The sequence below is a fragment of the Babylonia areolata genome, chromosome 27 (assembly GCF_041734735.1).
Source record: "Babylonia areolata isolate BAREFJ2019XMU chromosome 27, ASM4173473v1, whole genome shotgun sequence".
Taxonomy (NCBI): Eukaryota; Metazoa; Mollusca; class Gastropoda; order Neogastropoda; family Buccinidae; genus Babylonia; species Babylonia areolata.
Window position 1 is genome coordinate 10,534,132 of NC_134902.1, and position 22,028 is coordinate 10,556,159.

The following is a 22,028-nucleotide window of genomic DNA, read 5'->3' on the forward strand; positions in this document are numbered from 1 at the left end:
GGTGTCAAACACATACAGAGAGACTGAAAATAGTTTGAAACACTTTCATCAGCTGATGTCACCTGAGCTGTTATCTCTTCAGTGAAAAGCAGGTAGGCAGTGAAATCCACAGTGTGTTTCCACAGTAAAGTTCTACCACTTAGGTCACTGACAGGAGAACCAACATTGATCACCAGCCTTGGTGTGATCCTTTGTGTCTGGTTTATGTCTCTTTTTTCTGATACCTGTGCTCACAAGGTGACATCAAGATCACTTTGTCATGGATGGTGATGCAGCACACACCATACATATCATTCAGTGCTCTTGTTACAATGTATCCATAACTTAATAGTCAGGTTGCAATATAAACTACATTTAATACTCAAGTCACATCATACACATCATTTAATACTCATGTCAGATCATTTAATGCTCATATCACTTCATACACATGATGTAATACTCATGTCACATCATTTAATACTCATGTAACATCATACACATCATTTAATTCTCATGTAACATCATACACATCATTTAATACTCATGTCACAAGTGCTGCAGACAGTGAAGTGGAAGGAAAAAATCAGTGCTTAGGCACCAGTTCTGAAATATTCAGGCAGCCGACAGTACATAAGCACTCGGAGGTAAAAGTGAATGACTTGAAATCAGTGGATAACTAAACAGTGTTGTGAAGACTAAAAATCAGTGGACAACTAAAGAGTAAGTGTCAGTCAAAGACTTTATAATCCTGAAACAGAAAATGTCTGTGTTGAGCTGGTACAGGTGATGGTGGGGTGTGGGTGGTGAGGACTGAGTGTGGGTGTGGTGGTGTGTCTTTTAGCACTGAGTCGTATGGGCAGTCTGCGGGACAAGGGGGGCATGTCTCCCCCCATGGAGGCACGCCGCCACAATGGCACTCTGGACAGCCGCGGGGACCTCATCAACAGCTCTGTGCAGGGGCTGCACTGCGTCATCCTCTATGTGCTGGGAGAGAAAAACCAGATGAAGGTATGGACTCCTGTGTGCAAGTAAAGTTGGTTAACCATATGTTTGTGTGTGTGTGTGTGTGTGTGTGTGTGTCCTTGGTGATGGACAAGGAACCTACGATGAGCACAAAACACCAGCAGTGGGTACCACATGAGTATGTGAGATTCATCTTTCCCACCTCAGTCGGAAATGAACTTTACACAATAGCAGCAGTGAAGTACATGTTTTTTTAAGAAAGCAAGAATCACATTCACATTCTTCAAACAACAATGACTTCCATGATGATAGTTGCCAGATAAGAGTTAATTGACAATGACATGGATCAGACAGAGCTGACTGGCCTGACCTCACCCCTGCATGTGGAGTTGGCCTGGGGTGAAGAATTAACCCAGTGAATGTCATGTTGTCAGCCAGTACTGCCTGAAGTAAGAGCACTTGGACCATCAACAGACACACACACACACACACACACACACACACAGGTTGAGCTTGTCACTACAGTGCAGTGCTGCTTTTTTTTTTTCTTTATCCTGCTTGAAAGTGCATTTGTTTTTCTATCAAACTGGGTTTATCAATAGAATTTTGTCATGGAAAACCTTTTTGTTGCCATGGATTCTTTTAAGGACACAAAGGACCGTGGACCTTGAAGTTGTGATCTCACTTGCCAGTCATCTGCATAACCATGATACAAAGGCACCTGACTCATTGAAAATTCTAACTGGTGATTTTAAACGCTGCTCTCTTAATAAATCAGTTTTGAATTTTTACCAGCATGTTACTGTACCAACATGCAGGGACAGGACTATTGACCTGTTTTACTCTAACGTGTGGGACTCTACACATCTCTGCAGCTGCCACCCCTTGGAGGCTCGGATCACAACCAGGTGCACATGATTCCATGCTACAGACCTCTTGTTAAACGGCGAATGCCTGTGACAAGAACAGTTCATATTGGTCTGTTGATGCTTTTGAGACGTGGAGGGGCTGTCTTGAAAGCATGGACTGGAATGTGTCTGTGGATGCAGCAGAAGATGTGTGCGAATTGACAGATACTGTGACTGAATACATTAAATTTTGTGAGGACTGTGTTGTTCCAAGTAAAGAAATAAAAACTTTCCCAAATAACAAACCATGGATTACCAAAAAGATTAAAACAACACTTAATAATATGAAGAAAAAAACATTTTTTTACCAAAGACATGGATGAAATGAAAGAGGTACAGAAAATGATAATAGAATTTAAGAATGGTGAAGAGTACAACGGCAAAATAGAAGCTACATTAATTGGTAATGATATGAAAGGGGTTTCAGAAGGGTTGAATTTGATGAGAGGTTTCATAGCTTAACAGGGAGAAACAGAATCAGTAACGATGTGTACAGCTGAGGAAGCAGATAAACTGAATGCATTTTATGCATGGTTTGACTGTCACAATTTCAGTGACAACAGAAAAGAGCTGACTGATTTCCTGACCAAGATCCCCTCAGATCAACAAGGGGAGAGAATAGTTGTCTCTGAGGACGATGTTTTTAAACATTTAATAGGAGTAAAAAAAAGAACGAAGCAGCTGGTCCAGATGGTATCAAAACAATCACCCTTAGTCACTTTGCAGAACAACTTTATAAAATTATATATATAATTTTTAATTAGTCTCTGACCCAGTGTAAGATTCCCTCCATTTGGAAGACATCATGTGATGTTCTTGTTGCCAAGAAGGCACCAGTGAAATGCATGAATGACCACCCTGTGGCTCTAACGTTAATCTGCAGTAATGAAAATATTTGAGAGTTGTTTTGATTCACTTGCAGGGATTTGTGGAAGGTTTTTTAGACCCACTACAGTTTGCATACAGGAGAAACAAATGTTGATGATGCTATGTTTTTTGTATTGAATAAGATATTGAAGCATTTAGACAACCCTGGTACATATGTCCATTTGATGTTTTTTTGACTTCTGAGGTGCTTTTTATACTATTCAGCCCTATGTTTTAGTTATGAAGCTTTTACACAAAGTTGTTTCTCCGGCTGTTTTATAAATTCTAGATTACCTCACCAACAGACCCCAATTTGTTAAAATCAAAGACTCTTGTCTCCAGCATTTTATGCACTAACACCGGTGCACCCCAGGGTACAGTACTGTCACCTTTCCTTTTTACTCTGTATACAGCAGACTGTTGAAGTAGCACTGAATCCTGTCAAGTTCTGACGATTCAGCTCTGATAGGACTTTTAACTGATGACAATGAGACAAAGTGCAGACAGGAAATCAACAGTTGTGCCAGTTGGTGCGGTGTTTACTGCCTAGAGTTAAATGTCAATAAAATGAAAGAACTTGTTATTGATTTCAGGAAGAAGAAACCCAGAACTAAGGAAATTGTCGTCAAGGAGATGTTGTTGAACAGGTTAATACTTAAGAGTACCTTGGTGTAATTCTGGACAACAAATTATCATGGAATGAAAATTCAAACGCACTTGTGAAAAAAGTAAACAATCGGTTGTACTGTGTGAGGAAATTAGGGTCTTTTAATGTATGCAACCATATACTACAAATGTTTTATTGCTCTGTTTCTAGCATTTTGTTTTATGGTTCAGTGTGTTGAGGCAGTAACATGACCAACAAGACAAAGACCAGTTAGACAAACTTATTAGAAAAGGTTTCGATCACCCTGTGCAAGAACAACATGCTACAACTGTACTTATATTCCTGACAGCAATCTGAACACACAACCTTGACAGGCAGCACGCATTTATTTGCCATTTGCTATTGGTGCCATTTATTTGCTGTTATGGGTGCACAGTGTGTGTGTGTGTGTGAGTGTTTTATATAAAAACTGGTGCACTTATATGAATGTGTGGGAATCTTAGTTATGATATACCTTTTCAAACGTTTTTTTACTGGCAGTTGCGAGTCACAAGTTTTACATTATTGATGTTTTACATGTTTGTTCAGTATCACAATTTAAGTATCATGTGTGCAGTATGAGATTTATGACCTATAATGATTAATTTGTGGCAGGGTTTCTTATTCAGGATTCTTTATTTTAATGGACGTTACTTTAGAACCTATCTCTTTTACCACATATTGCATTTATTTAAATACCGTAAAGTTCGGTCTATTGAGCGCACTGGTATATAAGCCGCGCCCACTAAAATTTGGAAAAAATTTAAATTTATACATACATAAGCCGCACTGGCTTATAAGCTGCACTTATTTCCAGTACCGGAACACATACTGATACTACAGAAAAGCTGTCAATACTGTAGGTTATGAAATAAACACAAGCAGGAACAACACAAAGAAAAGCATGGAAAAAAATCAAGGAGAAAATATATGAGGCAATCAAAACATCAACACCTATGACACGCCCATCAGGCAGACAACGAAAACCATGGATGAACAGAGGAACCTTGGCATCAGTCCGCAAGAAGCACCAACTATTCAGACACTGGCTCGCTACAAGGAATGCCCAGGACTATGTGAACTACTTGAAAGCCAGAAATAAAGCAAGAAAAGCATGCAGGAAGGCACAGAAGAACATGGAAAAGAAATTGGCGTCTGAGGCAAAAACAAATCCTAACGGTGTATGGAAATACGCAAAGTCAAAGACATCTTGCAAGAGCGGTATCCCGGATTTGAAAAAAGAAGATGGTAGCAAAACCAAGACTCACGCTGAGAAGGCTGAACTTCTGAACAAATTTTTCAAGAGTGTCTTCACATCTGAAGATCCAGTCCGGCTCCTGAGATGCCAGAGTATGACTTCAAAGAGACCAAGGACGACATCCTGATGGAGTGAGAAAACTGTTGGCTGGTCTACAACCAGGAAAAGCAGCAGGCTCCGATGGACTAGCGCCCAGGATCCTCTCTGTAGCAGCTAACGAACTGGCTGTGCCTCTAGCACATCTGTTCAGACTCACCCTAGATACTGGAGAACTTCCCTCAGAATGGAAGACGGCATACGTGAGCCCCATTTTCAAGAAAGGCAGCAGAATGTCCCCCAACAATTATAAACCTGTAAGCCTCTTTTGCGTCATCTGCAAGGTCATGGAAAAGTTAGTGAGAAGAGCAGTGATAGGCCACCTCGAAGAAAATGACATTGTCACTCGTGAACAACATGGTTTCGTCTCAGGCCGGTCATGTATAACACAGCTACTGGAGGTCATGGACTCGTGGACAGAAGCAGTCGACGAGGGAGGAAGTGTAGACGTTAATTACACTGACATTCAAAAAGCATTTGAAAGTGTTCCTTATCGTTGACTCATGGAAAAGGTCTCTGCTTGTGGTATCAGGGGTAAACTTCTTCAATGGATCAGCGACTTCCTTGCAAACCGAACGCATTGTGTAGTGATCAACGGAGTGATGTCCCAGGAAGGCAACGTAACCAGCGGCATTCCTCAAGGAAGTGTACTGGGGCCCATCCTCTTTGTAATCTTCATAAATGATATACCTGCCAACGTGAAGAGCCAAGTAAGAATGACACGAAGTTGTTTATCAGAGTGGATGTTCTGAACAGTCATGAAACCATGCAGAACGACTTGGATGAGCTGATGCAATGGTCCGACAAATGGCAACTAAAGTTCCATCCAGAGAAGTGCTGCATCCTGAAACTAGGCCACGAAAGAGAAACGGAGTACTTCATGAACAGTAAAGACAAAGACGGCAACTCAATCAGAGTAAAACTGAAAGAAACACAGGCAGAGAGGGATCTTGGGGTGACCATCGACAAGGCCCTCTCTTTCAAGCAACATGTGACACAGGCAACATCAAAGGCAAACCGCGTTTTTGGAGTCATCCGAAGGTCCTTCAACTACTTAACACCAGCAACTTTCGTCCAGCTGTTCAAAGGATTAGTCAGACCACTCCTGGAGTACGGTCACTGTGTGTGGAAACCAGACGAGAAGAATCAGAAAGGTCTCTGCTCTGAAGTGGAAAACGTCCAGAGGAGGGCGACCAAAATGTTGGGCCCTCTGAAGGACCTCCCGTACCCCGAAAGGCTACGTTGGCTGAAGCTCCCATGTCTGGAACACAGGAGAAAGCGGGGAGACGTAATTGAAGTCTACAAGTACCTACATGGCTTCTACAAAGTGTCATGCCCTGACTTCCACGTCGCCACAAACGAGCTGAGATCCACCAGAGGCAACTCCCTGAAACTTCAGAAACCAAGGCATCGTCTCAACGTGCGGGGCAACTACTTTGCAAACAGAGTTGTGAACCTCTGGAACCGCCTCCCAGATGATGTGGTAACAGCGCCATCGGTAGACACCTTCAACAGAAGACTGGACAAACACTGGGCAGCACTACCTTCAATGTACGACCCAGAATGCCTAGCCTAAATTGTTAAAATAAGTGATCTGATTGGCACCATCCTCAAACCACCCAGGCCAATCAGTTTCAGTTATGAGAACCTGAACATGGTCCTATGAAAAAGGACCTGAATCTTGTAACGTCAAAGTATTGTCTCATCCAAATGACTAGCATCCACACAACCACTTAAGGTTGTGTGGGATTCATTCCCATGCACTCAGATTCACATGCTTCCCAGGCAGATGTATTACCTCTTGGCTACTACTCCACATTTCAAAACATCTGTACAAATCTACTTTATGGATTGGCACCTGGAGTGCTGTGATGTGTGTTTGTATGTGTGTGTGTGTGCTTTGTCATTGACACAGTCCATTTGTCTTGCTTGTAAGTTGTTTTTGTAACCATTGTTTTCTGACATTGATGCTACTGTTTGTGCTTTGGGCTCATGTGCTATATATATATATATATATATATATATATATATATATATATATATATTATTTCAGAATGTGAAGGTGGATGCCTTTCCTGATTGTGACTTCATCCCTGTGGACTTCTATGAAGTGCGACACATCAAGGCCAGCTTCAAGAAGCTGATGCGAGCCTGCTGCCCCAGCCGACAAGCCTTGGGATCCGAGCAGGGCTACCTGAAGTCAGTGCAGGACTCAGAGTGGCTACCCCAGGTGAGGGAACAGGCCTGGCATCAGGGTTCTGTTCACGCATATATATGCTCCCTGATGCTTTAAAAGTGGAATGAACTTACTGCACGTTCATCAAACAGATCCATAGAACATTCTGTAATTTTCTAGAATGAACACACAAACAGTGAAAATGGGAGCTTCAGTCTGACACCAGGATCCTCTTCCTCAAAGAAGACTTGTTTCCCATCACCACTTCTTGGCCCAGAAATCTGGATGATTATGATTAGAAAGTATGCCCGTATTTGTATATATGTGCAGATTTGATTAGAATTTGCAGCATAAAAGTGATCCACTGTAGGTAGTCTGGGACCCCCTGGAATAGAGCTAAAAGAGTCCCTGGGACCCCCTGGAATAGAGCTAAAAGAGTCCCTGGGACCCCCTGGAATAGAGCTAAAAGAGTCCCTGGGACACCCTGGAATAGAGCTAAAAGAGTCCCTGGGACCCCCTGGAATAGAGCTAAAAGAGTCCCTGGGACCCCCTGGAATAGAGCTAAAAGAGTCCCTGGGACCCCCTGGAATAGAGCTAAAAGAGTCCCTGGGACCCCCTGGAATAGAGCTAAAAGAGTCCTTGGGACACCTTGGAATAGAGCTAAAAGAGTCCCTGGGACCCCCTGGAATAGAGCTAAAAGAGTCCTTGGGACACCCTGGAATAGAGCTAAAAGAGTCCCTGGGACCCCCTGGAATAGAGCTAATGAGTCCCTGGGACCCCGAAGAAGTTGAATGAATCAGTCCTGTGACAGGATGTGGAGGGTACACCTGTTTGACCCACTGATCATGATTACAACACCAAAGTTTTGTGTTGGCATCATTATTTTTCCATATTTGGTTGAACTATAAAAAAGAACATAATTAATACAGGAAACTGGGCTTTTTTTGTAGGGGGAAAGGTTTGTGGATGAGGATGTACAAGTGTGATCCCTCTGTGGCTGTAAAGACTGTGTGTTTGCCATGTCCATAAGGTGTGGTGGTGTGTATGAGTGTGTGTGTATATGTTTGTGTGATTTTGTTTGTGTCTGTATGTTTGAGCAGTGACCATGATGTGGTGTGTGTGAACAGCTCCAGAACATCCTTCAGTTGTCCGGAGCGGTGGTGGACCTGGTGGACGTGCAGGGGGCCTCTGTCATGGTGTGCCTGGAGGATGGCTGGGACATCACCGCACAGGTCACCTCACCTCTCCTCTAATTAGTTGTATTTTTCTTTATTGATATTTATATCAGGTAGGCCCAGCCAGATTTTCATATTCATAGCAGATGTCTCATATTTGCACACCTGAAAGAGTGCAATAAAGTAAGAAGCAACACCAATTTCAAAGCAATATCTCAAATAGTTTATGAGATACTGAGTTTTAATTTTTCAAAAAATTGGTTATTTGAGCTAATCTCACAAAATGGCATTTTGGAGCCCATATAGAATTGCAACCAATAAATTCCCACAGTAAAAACTCTGTATATATAAGCAATATAGTAAGATAAGATAAGGTAAGAAGATAAGAATAACTTTATTATCTCCAACTGGAGAAATTTGGTCAGGTGCATTATCACAACATAGACAAGTAAACAACATGGGGACCATAACTGTAAAAGCCAACAACAGCCCCTACAAATATTACGAAGATACAAATGTAAAAAATATCACATACATCGTTTCATACATACATCCACACACTGCAGGTAAAAACTAGTATTCTTAATGTAAAAACAGAAAGAATTAAGAAACATTATTTGAATATAATTATAAACATAGCCTACTATACTGCACATTGATTATAATAGACAGATAAGATAAGAATAAAGATGAATTGCAGAAAACCACAACCAGATAATCAGCACACACCCGCACCCCCCACCCCCCACCCCACACACGCGGATAACTTGATTAAACAAGAGCAATAAACATATGTTCTCAAATAAAAGCATTTCACATATTCACTTTTAAAAACATTGCAATTAATTATTACATCGTAATTATTAAACAGAAATATATTTAGAATATGGATGTTAGCATTAGACATATTCCATTGTACATTCATCCTGCATATTGCACATTATTCTTCCTACATATTGCACATTCATTATAACCAATTGTCACGTTTTAAGCTCAGTACACACACACACACACACACACACACACACACACACACACACACACACACACAACCTCACACACACACACACACACACACACACCACAACTAGAACAAGGTACAGCCTATCATGCACGGACTTTCACACGTCTCAAATGAGAGTGCGCGCGCGCGCACACACACACACACACACACAGTTCTCAAGAATTTAAAAGGTGGATTGAACGTGGAATAAAAGTCTTCAGAGCTCTGGATTTCAACTTAAAAGTTCTGTAGCGTCGTCCTGATGGCAATAGCTCATAATACTTTGCTAAAATATGGGTGTCGTCAGTTGCTATCTGCCTGCTTTTTTTAACCACTCGACTTACATACAGCTCTTGCATACTAGCTTGTTTCACTCCCACAATTTTACTGCATACACTCATGACATCGTTCAAAACACGCTTACTCCTCACTCCCAAACTTCCATACCAGCACATAAATGAAACTGTGAGCACGGACTCGATACAACATCGATAATAACTTTGAAGAATATTTGAATTTATACCAACATTTCTAAGCTTCTGTAAACAAAAAATTCTAGATTGACATTTCTTATGAATGGAATCAACATTTCTGTCAAAAGTCAGCTTATTGTCTAAGATGGTCCCTAAATATCTATATTCATTGACCCTCTCCACTGTTTGACCATCACAAACACAATACCTTCAATTTTTTTCAGTTGGCTGTTAGTCATGTGCAGAAGGTTCAGATCAGTGCAGCTGAACTTGTTGCGCGGAAATCTAAGCATGAGCATGTGACACCTTTGCTGAAAGAGCTGCATTGGCTTCCAATTAAATTCCGCATTCAGTTCAAAATTGCCATGCTCACATATGGCTTTTTTGGTGGTGCACTCCCGCAGTATCACTCTTCTTCACTCCTACCATCCCGGGCACTTTGATCTTCAACTGAAAGATTACTTAGTGTGCCAAACACTAATCTGAAAACCTTCGTTCACCAATCGTTTAGTTCCTCAGCCCCACCTGTCTGGAACTCACTGCCTGATGACCTGCGAAAGGCCCCTTTCCTGGACTCTTTCAAGTCCCAGATGAAAACTCATCTTTTTTGTCATGCCTTTGAGTAACAGTTAGTCAAATTTAGGTCTAATTTACTGTTATATGAGGGATGTACTACTTTTTCCAGTGTTGTGTCTGTATGTGTGGGTGGAGGTGCTGTGTGTGTGTGTGTGTGCATACGCATGTGTGTGTGTGTGCGTGTGTGTGCGCGTGTGCTATTTATGATGCGAGGATGGTGACTGTTTCTTAGTGGTTGATTTTTGTCTTGTGATTGTTGCTTCTCATTTGTAACAAGTAATTTATGGAGCGCCATGAGTGATTGTTTGTTATTTGAATTCTCTTGAGAATTGCTTCTTTATTGTTATATTTAATTTGTGAAGTGCTGTGAGTCTCTCTGTGACGGAACAGCGCTAAAGAAGAGTACTTCATAATTATTATTATTATTATTAGTGTTACTGGCTAAATGTCAGCGTCCTAAAAATCGGGGGGAAATGCTTATTTTTTTGCATGACCAATCCTGCAGTTTTGATGGTAGCACTTTTATCATTTTTTTGGTTCAAATAAGAACTTCTTTTGTTTAGTATGGAAGTTACATTGATGAATAAATCTATTTGGGGCAGCTAATTGAAGGGGAGACTGATAATTTTTTTTGAAGCATGGGCTTTAATTTGTTTTTTAAACTGATCTTTTTCACCAAAAACATTATATTTCAAATTTTTTCGCAGTACATAGAAAGGTTTTTGTGTTTTACACTCCGTGTGAAGACCTTTTATAATGTACATTCCCCCCAGTCATGTTTTTTCAGGAAATAACAGATTGTACACAATTCAATACATATTCTGCACTGTGCAAGCGCGGGCAGCGAAGGTCTGATAACTTGATGCAGGAAGCCATATTGGTTTTTAACTCACTCGATACTAACAACAGCTATTGCCGTCATCCGTTTCCAACCAGTTGTACACTAACAACGGGTATTGCCATTCCGACTTTCAGAAATTTCCACAAGTGACGTCGTGACCCAGTGTCACAGACACTGCCGTCCATGTTACAGCCTAATTAGCATAGGCCAACCTTTGACCACTGGAGTGGCTGGCAAGTCACTTGTTGCTGTACTGCTGAGCTATTTTGATTGTCACCCAGACCTTTGTGTTCAGACAAACAACAATGGCGTCACAACCCAGTTTGAGTGGTTCACAGAGCAGACAAGGAAGGCGTGTTTACACCCTATGAGAAGCTGTGGAACTGGTCCAAACAGAAGGATCAGATGTAGAGTATTGTGAAGAAGACGAGGAGAGTAATTTTGTTCCATCTTAGAAGAGTGAACATGAAAGTTTATCAGATATCGAACCTGAAGTTGAAGAGCATGGAGGCGTGGCAAGTGATGCAGACAGTGACTGTGAAAGAGAGGCCGGTGCACATGGCCTACTGGCTGACCAGAGCACGGACAGTTTTCTTCGATTTGTGAACAAAGAGTGGCATGAAGATTTTAGATTTTTTTTCCCTGCAATCCGCCATACAGGGACGAGGAACTGTACGGACTGCAGTTACAAGGTGTGACTGGCCATGCCCCCATAGACTTTTTTTTTTTTTTTTTTTTTTTAACCGTGTATAGACTGCAGTTGTTTGGGATATCAAATAGTGAGTTTTTTCGGCCTAATGATTAGTGTTAGTGTATTCTTACAGCGCAGAAACTTGTGATTATCAGTGTGATGTGTGTCAAAAACAGCTTTTTTCTCAAGAACAGTGTGGATTACCGAGACAGAAAAGATCATCAAAGGATACCCCATCTCCATTCAGCTACAGAGTACCATAGAGTGAAGAATCGCTTATTGTGCTTATTCACTATATCAATAATTATGTCTCCAAATTTCAAGACTGTGTGACATTTCTTTTTTTTTTTTTTTTCAAACCATACTAATACCTACTGTATTGGAGAATGCCACATGACAAATTACGAATTAGCAACTTTTATGTTATTTATTTTAGTTCATTGGTATGGTGCAGAAACTCTCAAAAAGACATTTTTATACTCTGCAGGGTTTGACAATGCAATTTATGTGGAAAATAACCCTTCTTTCAACAATGCTGTGAATTTCACCACTATGATATGCATCCACCCTCAATTTTGTTATTGTAAAAAAGGTAATCCTATTTATCCCTGGCTACAAAAAGTGAACCATAACATTAAGAGCTTTGGAAGTTTGTGCTCTTCTTATTCACTTTATCAGTAGTGATGTCTCCAAATTTCAAAACTATGTGTCTTTTATTTATTTTTTATGAATTGTTTTCAAACCATACTGACACCTAGTGTACTAAAGAATGCCACATGACAAATTACCAATTAGCCACTTGCATGTTATTTATTTTTGCTCATTTGTATGGTGCAGAAACACTCAGATAGCCATTTTTTACATTCTACATGGTTTGACAATGCAATTTATGTAGAAAATAACCCTTCTTTCAACAATGCTGTGAATTTCCTCACTATGTGCAACCACCCTCAATCTTGTTATCGTAAAAAAGTTAATCCTATATATCCCTGGCTACAAAAAGTGAACCATAACATTAAGAGCTTTGAAAGTTTGTGCTCTTCTTATTCATTTTATCAGTAATGATGTCTCCAAATTTCAAAACTATGTGTCTTTTATTTATTTTTTTATGAATTGTTTTCAAACCATACTGACGCCTAGTGTACTAAAGAATGCCAAATTACAAATTACCAATTCGCCGCTTGCATGATATTTATTTTTGCTCATTTGTATGGTGCATAAACTCTCAAATAGCCTTTTTTTTTTTACACTTTGCATGGTTTGACAATGCAATTCATGTGGAAAATAACCCTTCTTTCAACAATGCTGTGAATTTTGGTGTCATACACTGTACCATGTCAGACTGATGCAAACTAGGCCTATCGGTTTGCTCTGCTTGGCCAAATTTTGCGCGGCTAACAGTGAAAAGACGAGCAGTCCTGGCCCAGCCCGCTCTCAGCCAATCAAACGCCTCTAAAATCTATAAGCGCTGAATCATCTCATGAAGGGGACCGGGGGGAAAGAGGTACGAGCGTCACCTCCCGAGGTGTCCCAGCACGAGGCAGGGAGAAGGGGGAGTGGCAAGTCCTCTCCTGGCGGTGGGGACTTGCAGCTAGGCACGAACTCCCAAGGGGAGGCTGCGCCCAGCCGTTACCCGGGTCCCCACTCGGAGACGGCCCTCACGGGCCCCATTGTTGTTCCCCCTCCTCCCTTCTCTGTCGACCCCCCTCCCCCACCTCCTTTTGGGGGAGGAGAAAAAATTTGGTTCCGGGGGGGGATCTCTACTTTGCCCACCCTGGGCCAAGCCACCCCAGTCTCCCCACGGGAGGGAATTCGGGGCACGTGGCAACCTGCTCTGCAGGTCTTCCCGCTATCCGGCCGGTCTCCCCTGCTGGGGGAAGCCCGCGCGTGTCAGGCGGTTCCAGGCAGTCAGCCCGCTCGTCTTCGGGCAGGACTGACACCCAAGTCGGACCTGATCTCCCTCCGACTTGGCCAGGTTTTTCCCTTCATGGAGGTCAAGGCGCCAGTGACCCTTGGGGTTCGGGTCACAGTATGGCTGGTGCCCACGGGTGGTTACCCCCATTCTACCCGTACTGGGGCACACCTATGGTGCACGCTGGGTTGCTGGGAGTACCAAGGGCCAACCCCTTGTTCACTCCCCACCGGACCCAACCCAGCACAGATCACAAGGTGACACACACAGCCCCGATAAGTGGGATCAACTTCTTGTTGGTCAGGTCGAGCTCCTCGACCAATATTGCCACTCAGTCCACAAATCAGGCCTCTGTCAACCCACAGGTGATCTCCACGGTCACAACGACCTCCTTGTCAGGACCGACGGCTGCTGAGGGGCCCTACTCGGCCCGGGGGAGCCTGCGGTTCCCACCTACCCAGCCCTCGGTCCTACAGTGAGATGAGTGGGTGTTTGTCCCCTCACAGCACTCGTGGGTCCCTCTTGCATCCAGGGACGCCCTCTCTGAGAAGGTGTGGCACCCACCATCCCAAGCATGGTTGGACCTACGGTCCACACACTCCCCACCCGCTTCAGGTGTCAAGGACAACAGCGGCGGCCATGGTCCCGGCTTGGGATCATCCCAGCTCATCCTGCTCGGCTGACCACAGCTCACAGGACGCCCCAGTGGGTACATCCACTTGGGATGGCACCCAACAGGGGATGGACTGCGAACAAGAGTGGGAGCCCCTGTCTTTGGATGAGGATGAACAAGCGGATGAGCACTCTTCGCCCACATCCCAGGGGGACAGATTGAGCCCGCGCCTCCCTAGGGACCAGCCTGAACCAAACTCGGACTTTGCCGAGCTCAAACTGACCCTCCCCAATAGGGTCAGGTATGCCGAATCAGTCCCTCAGGCTACTTTGTTACCCTTGACCCTCCTTACGCCATGTGACTCTAACTCCAGAACCACAAGGTGACACAGAGTGCCAGAAATGGCTCAGGAATGGCTTAATAAGCCAGCCCGCACTGTCAGGGGTGCTGCTTCCATCCCTCCTCCAGGCAGGGAGTCCCTCTCTGCCCCGGGCGCTTTTTCCCCGGGAAAGTTCCTTAAAGATTCCTCCAAGGGAGGGGTGTGGTCCTGGTACACACAGGACCACCCTGCCTACAGGAAAGCAGAGCCCTACGCGCAGGACAGGATGTTGGTCTCACAGCGCACCACCTTCCCCACTTCAGCTACCCTATCCTTTAAAACGTTAGCAGAGTGGGACAAATTGGCCCGCCGCTGCCTCCTCGAGGTTTCCACGGCTTATACCTTCTTCGACGCGTTGCTCCACAGGGCCAATGAGCTGTGGGAACAGCGTCCGGTTAATCAGGACACGGGGTCTCCTTCCTCTGTCCCGCCTGGCCTCTTCACCGACCAGAGGTTAAACGCTTTTGGCAATAGGGTAGCATCTGGTCTCACGGCAGCTGCAGACACAGCTACCAGCCTTCACTTCAGTACTGTGCTAGCCCGGAGTGATGCCATTCTCCACCTCTCTAACATTCCTGTGGAGGAGAGGGCTGCCCTGCGGTCCATCCCAGCACAGCAGCACTCCCTCTTCGGCCAGTATGCGCCCCATTTTGTCAGCCACAGGGCAGAGACAAACAGGGAGGTGGCCTCATATTTGGCCCACACCTCTCAGGGGCTCCAGGGTTCTGTGCCATTGAAGAGACCGGCCACCAGGGCCCCTCCATATACCACGCCACCTAAGTCAAAGCGGCATGTGCAGAATCAGCGGCAGAGGAACAAACCACCTTATGTCTGTCCAAGCCGATCGGCCATGCCCAAGGCCAGAAGGCAACACCCTCAGTGACTGGGCCCCGATTCAGCACCGCCAGTCATTCAGCCCCTCCAAGTAGGAAACTTGTCCCGGAATGCACATCAGTGGCGTGCTCTGGGACTCAACGACGGGATTGTATCGGTGCTAGAGTCGGGGTACATGCTGCCTTGGGCGGAGGACCGCCCCCCTCTAAGATCCACTCCTCCTTGTGTGCCCAGCTCAGCGGAGCAGGAGAGCGTCTTAGAGAAAGAGATATCGCACCTACTCCTCATAGGGGCGATATCTCAACTCGGACCTGGGCCCCGGGCCCCGGTTTTTACGGTTGGTTGTTCGTGATTCTAAAGGTCTCGGGAGGGTGGAGACCAGTTTTGGACTTGTCCCCCCTCAACAAATTCCTCCCCCAAATCAAATTCAAGATGGACACACAGGCACAGATTCGGGAGACCATCCAACAAGGCGATTGGGCTACCTGTATCGATCGGAAAGATGCTTATTTTCATATCCTCATCCATCCGGCATCCCGTCGGTACCTGAGGTTCGTGTGGAGGGACAAGGTGTTCCAGTTCTCGACCCTCCCATTTGGTCTGCCCCTTGCCCCTTTCCTGTTCACCAAGGTGGTGCGGGAATTAGTGTCCATCGTCTGCTCGGAATCCATTCATCTGTGTGTACCTGGACGACTGGCTTATCCTGGCCCAGTCGCAGGCCCTGTGCCAGAGTCATACGTCCAGACTTCTAGACCTTTGCTCCCAACTGGTCTTCCTCATGAACCGGGAGAAATGCGATCTGTCCTCAAGTCAGTCCTTCGACTTCTTAGGGATGAGATTCGACATGCGGTCCGTGATAGTCTCTCCGACGCCAGATCACTGGGACTGTCTGGCAGGCCTCCTCAGCCACTTGCGCCATTCCTCCCAAGCAACATCGCGGACACTTTCTTCCCTCCAGGGCATGATGGAGTCCATGGCACCTCTCATTCCCCTGGGCAGGGTTCTCAAGCGCCCTCTTCAGAGGGCACTGAGGTTACGCTGGTCCCAGAGCACTCAGCCATGGGATACCCAGATATGTCTGGGCAAGTGGTTCCTCGAGGTGACATCAGAGTGGTTAATCACCCCTCTTCAGACACAGGGGATGCCCATAGCCCCACCTACTCTTCAGGTGGCACTCTTCACAGACGCCTCCTCCCTGGGCTGGGGAGCCCACATGGACTCACTCCATGCAGCAGGGTCTTGGTCCCCGGAGGAGCACCTATGCCACATCAATGTTCTGGAACGGGAGGCAGTTCGCAGGGCTCTCCTGCACTTCATGGGAGAGGCCACTGGCAAGACCATCCGCTTGTTCACGGACAAGATGACGGTCGCATGTCATGTGAACAAAAGGGGTGGGAGCGCACTCGGCAGACTTCTCCCTGTGGACCGAGGCTCTCCTCTGTTGGTGCCACAGCAAGGGCATTGCACTTTCAGCGAGACACTTAGCAGGAAAAGCCAACATCTTGGCAGATGCTCTCAGCAGTTCCAAGAGTGTCATCCACACAGAGTGGACCCTGGACAAGGACACCCTTCAGGGGGTGTGGGAACGGTGGTTTCGGCCGATGGTGGACCTTTTTGCCACAAAGTTCAACAAGAGACTTCCCACTTATGTCTCTTCGGTCGCCGACCCAGAAGCGTGGGCAGTGGATGCTTTCTCTCTAGACTGGAGCAGTCTGATTGCCTCCGCGTTTCCTCCCTTTCCAATTCTGTCCAAGGTGATACGGAAAGACAGATTGGAACGCCCGCAGCTGATCCTCATTGCGCCGAAATGGCCCTGGTTTCCGGACCTTCAGTCCCTGACAAATGTTCCACCCCTGGAACTCGAAACCAAATCTCATCTGCTGAGGCAGCCTCGCTCGGGCACTCCTCATTCCAATCCTCAACGGCTCCACCTGCACGCATGGCTGCTGTGCGGTCAGCATCACCATTGAAGTCTTCACCCCTCGGTCGGCCTCTTTGTCGGCTGCGCTGACCCAGGAGTGTGCCTCCTCTGACCTCCTCTCCATAGTCACCAGAGCAAGGAGGCAGGGAACGGAGACTTTGTATGACTTTCGCTGGAAGAAATGGTTGTGGTGGTGTACAGCTCAGGGCATTCCCCCTACTATCCCTACGAACATGCAGCTGGCCAACTTTCTGGCTCACTGCTCCTCGGTTCTCATCCTGTCTGCTAGTTCTGTGCGAGGGTACAGGTCTGCCATATGTACCACAAACAGCTAGGTGGTCCCGCCTTTGAAGCGGATTTCTTGCTCAGAGAGGTGGCTAGGGGCGCCTCTCTGAAGGAAGCTAGAAACCCCAGAAGAGTGCCCCTCTGGGACTTGTTCCTGGTGCTGGATTTCATTCGAAAACAGCCCTTCGAGCCATTGGGGACTATTCCTTTTGACTTGCTCACCCTCAAGACCACTTTCCTTCTGTTGCTGGCCACAGGCCGTTGTAGAAGCGAGATTCATGGTCTTAGTGGAATGCCACAAGATCTGGCCTTCCACAGAGATGGTTCCATCACTATTCGTTTCCTTCCAGAGTTTCTGGCTAAGAACCAAGACCCTGAGGTTCCTTCCCCCTCTCTGAGGGTCAGACCTTTGTCTGATATTCTTTCCCAAGATGAGGATAGGCATCTCTGCCCTGTTCGGTGTCTCAAATACTATTGGGATAGGTCTCACCAAGGCGTTCTTTTCAGAGGCGTCTGGTCATCTCCCTCAATGAGAATTACAAGAAAGACATCGCTGCAGGCACCTTTTCCTGCTGGGTTTCCCAAGTCATTCGTAGAGCCTACTCTCATGCACACAGGATATCAGCTGTCTTCATCCCAGAGCACACGAAGTGCAGGCCATAGCTACTTCAGCTGCTTTCCAGCACTCAGTGCCAATGCAGCATGTCTTGGAGGCAGCCTTCTGGCGGTCTGAGAATCCCTTCATCAACTTCTACCTCAGGAATTTCCGTATGACCAGGGCTGACGGTTCCAAGGGGATTTCCTTTGTCGCAGCTAACACTGCCGTCTCAGTTACAAGGGCTCCCCATACGAACCAATAGGCGTTACCCTCCTCCATTTGCTTTAAATTCTGCATCAGTTTGACATGGTACAGTATATGACACCAAAAGGAGGAGTTTGTATTATACTCCATGTTTGGTGTTACATATACTTACCATGTCAAACTCGAATGCCCGCCCGTCTGTCCCCGCGTCTCCACCGTGGTTCTCATGGGGCATTTTCTTCGATGGCCACGGAATGATTCAGCGCTTATAGATTTTAGAGGCGTTTGATTGGCTGAGAGCGGGCCGGGCCAGGACTGCTCGTCTTTTCACTGTTAGCCGGGCGAAATTTGACCAAGCAGAGCAAACCGATAGGCCTAGTTTGCATCAGTTTGACATGGTAAGTATATGTAACACCAAACATGGAGTATAATACAAACTCCTCCTTTCACCACTATGATATGCAACCACCCTCAATTTTGTTATCGTAAAAAAAGGTAATCCTATATATCTCTGGCTACAAAAAGTGAACCATAACAGTAAGAGCTTTGAAAGTTTGGGCTCCTCTTATTCATTTTATTAGTAAATGTGTCTCCAAATTTCAAGACTGTATCTTGTCTTTATTTTATTTCTTTTTTTTTTTCAACGCTATACTAAGGTCTAGTATGCTGAAGAATGACACATGAAAAATTACGAATTTGCCAATTGCATGTTACTGATATTAGTTCATTTGTACAGTGCAGACACTCTCAAACAGCCATTTTTTTACATTCTACAGGGTTTCTCGATGTGATTTATGTGGAAAATAACCCTTCTTTCAACAGTGCTGAAAATTTTGCTTCTATGCATTTGCAATCACCCTCAATTTTGTTGTTGTAAAAATGTTTTGTCACTCCAGCTACAAAAAAAGAACCATGAAAGTAAGGGCTATGAAACTTAGAGCCATGCTTATTCCATTTATCAATAAACATGTCTCAAAATTTTAAGTCATTCTGTTTTGTCATTATTTTTTGGTGATTTAAAAAAAAACACGTATACAAATGCCCAGTATCCAGAGGAAAACATGATTACAAAAAGCCCAGTAACGAGTGAGTTAAACTTTCGCTATGAAGAAATCTATCAATAATTCACTCTAACATTAAATTGAAAGGAGACAATAACAGCCGATAAATTTAATTCCAAGAAACATTTATGCGATAGGTCTCACTTACTGGATGTATAGTTCCTGAACGATGAACAACAACAGCAACAAAATCATACCAGCCGCCGTGGCGAAGTGATTAGCGTCGCGGACTGACGGCTGGGAGGACGTGGGTTCGAATCCCAGCGGAGGTGGGTTTTTCGGCCCGTGGCCGGCTCCTACCCCAAGTTGAGTGTGCTGTGGGCTTAAATGGGGAGACTGGGACCACACAGTCGAGTGTCATCCACTTCAAGGATGCGTCTTTGGGTGTGTTGCTCTAATTACCTGACCAACACTGCAAGTGTCTGTATCTCTCGGGCCTGGTTAACGCCGGGATATCATTATGACAGGAAGCGTAGAGTACAGCCTTGTCACGCAGTCCCAAACCAAAATGGACCTCCATAGCAACATCGTCATCATCATCGTCATCCTCCTCCTCCTTCATCATCATCAGTATAAACAAAATAGTCTCAAAGTCTGTGGCCTTTCATGCCCTGCTCTCATGGTGACCTCAGTTTCGATACCCCTCCACTTCCGTGCTTGGGGTGAGTCCTGTCAATGTTGCCAGTGTCGGCAGATTCATGGGGGGCTGTTGTTTGAGGGACATGGTCGCGGTCTCCACTCTGGGACGGACGCTCACTCAGTCTGGCTCCGCGACTAAGCCATTATTGTTGTTAGGTGGTGTCCTAAGTATGTTAAAACAGAACAGGCACCATTGAACACCACTGAAGTGACTCAGCAGTGCAGGGTCTCCTCTGGTGTGTGGCCTCCTGGTGACCTAACATCGATGGTTCCCTGTGGACTGCCGACGCTGGAACTGCGACGGACGAACCCGGGTTTGACCGTGTATGGGGGAATCTAAATGAGTGGTGTGAGAGTAATGCCACTGAAACGGTGCAGATGATGGGGCAGCAAAAAAATAAATAAATAAATAAATAAATAAATAACCTGCGGCAAAAACATCTGAACTCTGAAGGTCAATCGTATGTTCACTTGCTGAAGAATGTTCTGTTTACAGTATTTGTAAACTCTGCGTTTATATATTTAATGCCCTGAAGATACAACAGGAATTCTGTGACAACAACAATGAAAGTTAGAATTAATTTACTATGCACAAGAAGCACTTTTGTTCTACAGGTTTAAGTTAGTATGTATTTTACATTTTGTTGTCGCTGCATGATCACCATATTGTGTACTTTTGACCTCTTTCTAGGGGCCGGAGGCCTGGAGATTAAAGTTTTGTTCTTGCTCTTGTTCTCTCTCACTCTCTCTGTTGATGTCTATAAGGTCAAGGTCACATCAGTGAGTCTTTTTGGCAGATTATTCATTTTGCTCCTTTTTTTTCTTTTTCTTAATTCCTCTGTTGGATCCAGTGCATATCACAAGTGAGTCTTGAAGGCCTTGCCTCTCTTGTTCTTTTTGTGTGTACTGTTTTATAAGCCTTTTTTTTTTTTACTTTGTAATTATGTTTTATTTGAAATAGATTATCATTCAGAACTTTTTTTAAAAGGAAAAAACCCCATGAAACTGGACATGCACATGAAAGAGGGGGCTGGAGTGGGGTTGGAATGGTGAAGTGGTGTAATGTACTGGGTTTAGGAGAAGTGAGCATGATATAGATGTACAGTTATTTATTTTTTATTATCATTTATGTGATATGATCTGTGATTGCAGGTGGTGAGTGTGGAGGAGGTATTGTTGTGACCTGTCATAATCTGTGACCTTTCATAACGTTTGACCTGTCATGACCTGTTAATGTAGGTGATGAGTGTGGAGGAGGTATTGTTGTGACCTGTCATGACCTGTGACCTGTCATAACCTGTGATCTTTCATAACCTTTGACCTGTCATGACCTGTTAATGTAGGTGGTGAGTGTGGCGGAAGTGTTGTGACCTGTGATGATCCATTGGTGCAGGTGGTGAGTGTGGCAGAGGTGTTGTTGGACCCATACTACCGCACACTGGAGGGGTTCAAGGCCTTGGTGGAGAAGGAGTGGCTGGCTTTTGGTCACCGCTTCACCCACCGTTCCAACCAGACAGCTGCCAACCAGGCCAGTGGCTTCGCTCCTGTCTTCCTGCAGTTCCTGGACATTGTGCATCAGGTACTGGTCCTGGAGGCTGGCTGTCAGGGAGTTTGGTGGTTATGTTGCATGTGTGTTTGTGTGTTTCTGTGTAGGGGGTATTCGAGTACATGTGTATGTGTATTTGTTTGTGTGGACGTGTGTGTGGGGGGGCATGCCAGTATATGTATGTTCATGTATGTGTGTCCAACCCCTGACTTGATTCTTAACTTCATACATCTGAGAAAACAAAGTAAACCTGGGGAACATTATTGTATGTGTATTCATACTTTCACATGTTTGTGAGCTTGTGTATGCTTGTTATTTGTATGATAAGTTCATTGATGTACACATTTGTTTTAACCCCTTGGAATAAGATCAGTATGGCAT

At 45.0% G+C, this 22,028-nt stretch overlaps 1 protein-coding gene across 4 annotated transcripts in view; it reads left to right on the forward strand.

Annotated features, from left to right (window-relative positions):
- Window positions 1-22,028, forward strand: part of LOC143301440 (myotubularin-related protein 13-like) — a 303,236-nt gene that overhangs the window by 218,594 nt on the left and 62,614 nt on the right. For all 4 annotated transcript variants that reach the window (XM_076615734.1, XM_076615735.1, XM_076615736.1 and 1 more), the window contains 4 exons: window positions 824-990; window positions 6,774-6,950; window positions 8,024-8,128; window positions 21,495-21,680. In XM_076615734.1, coding sequence (XP_076471849.1) covers window positions 824-990; window positions 6,774-6,950; window positions 8,024-8,128; window positions 21,495-21,680 — 635 coding nt within the window. The remainder of the gene's footprint in view (window positions 1-823; window positions 991-6,773; window positions 6,951-8,023; window positions 8,129-21,494; window positions 21,681-22,028) is intronic.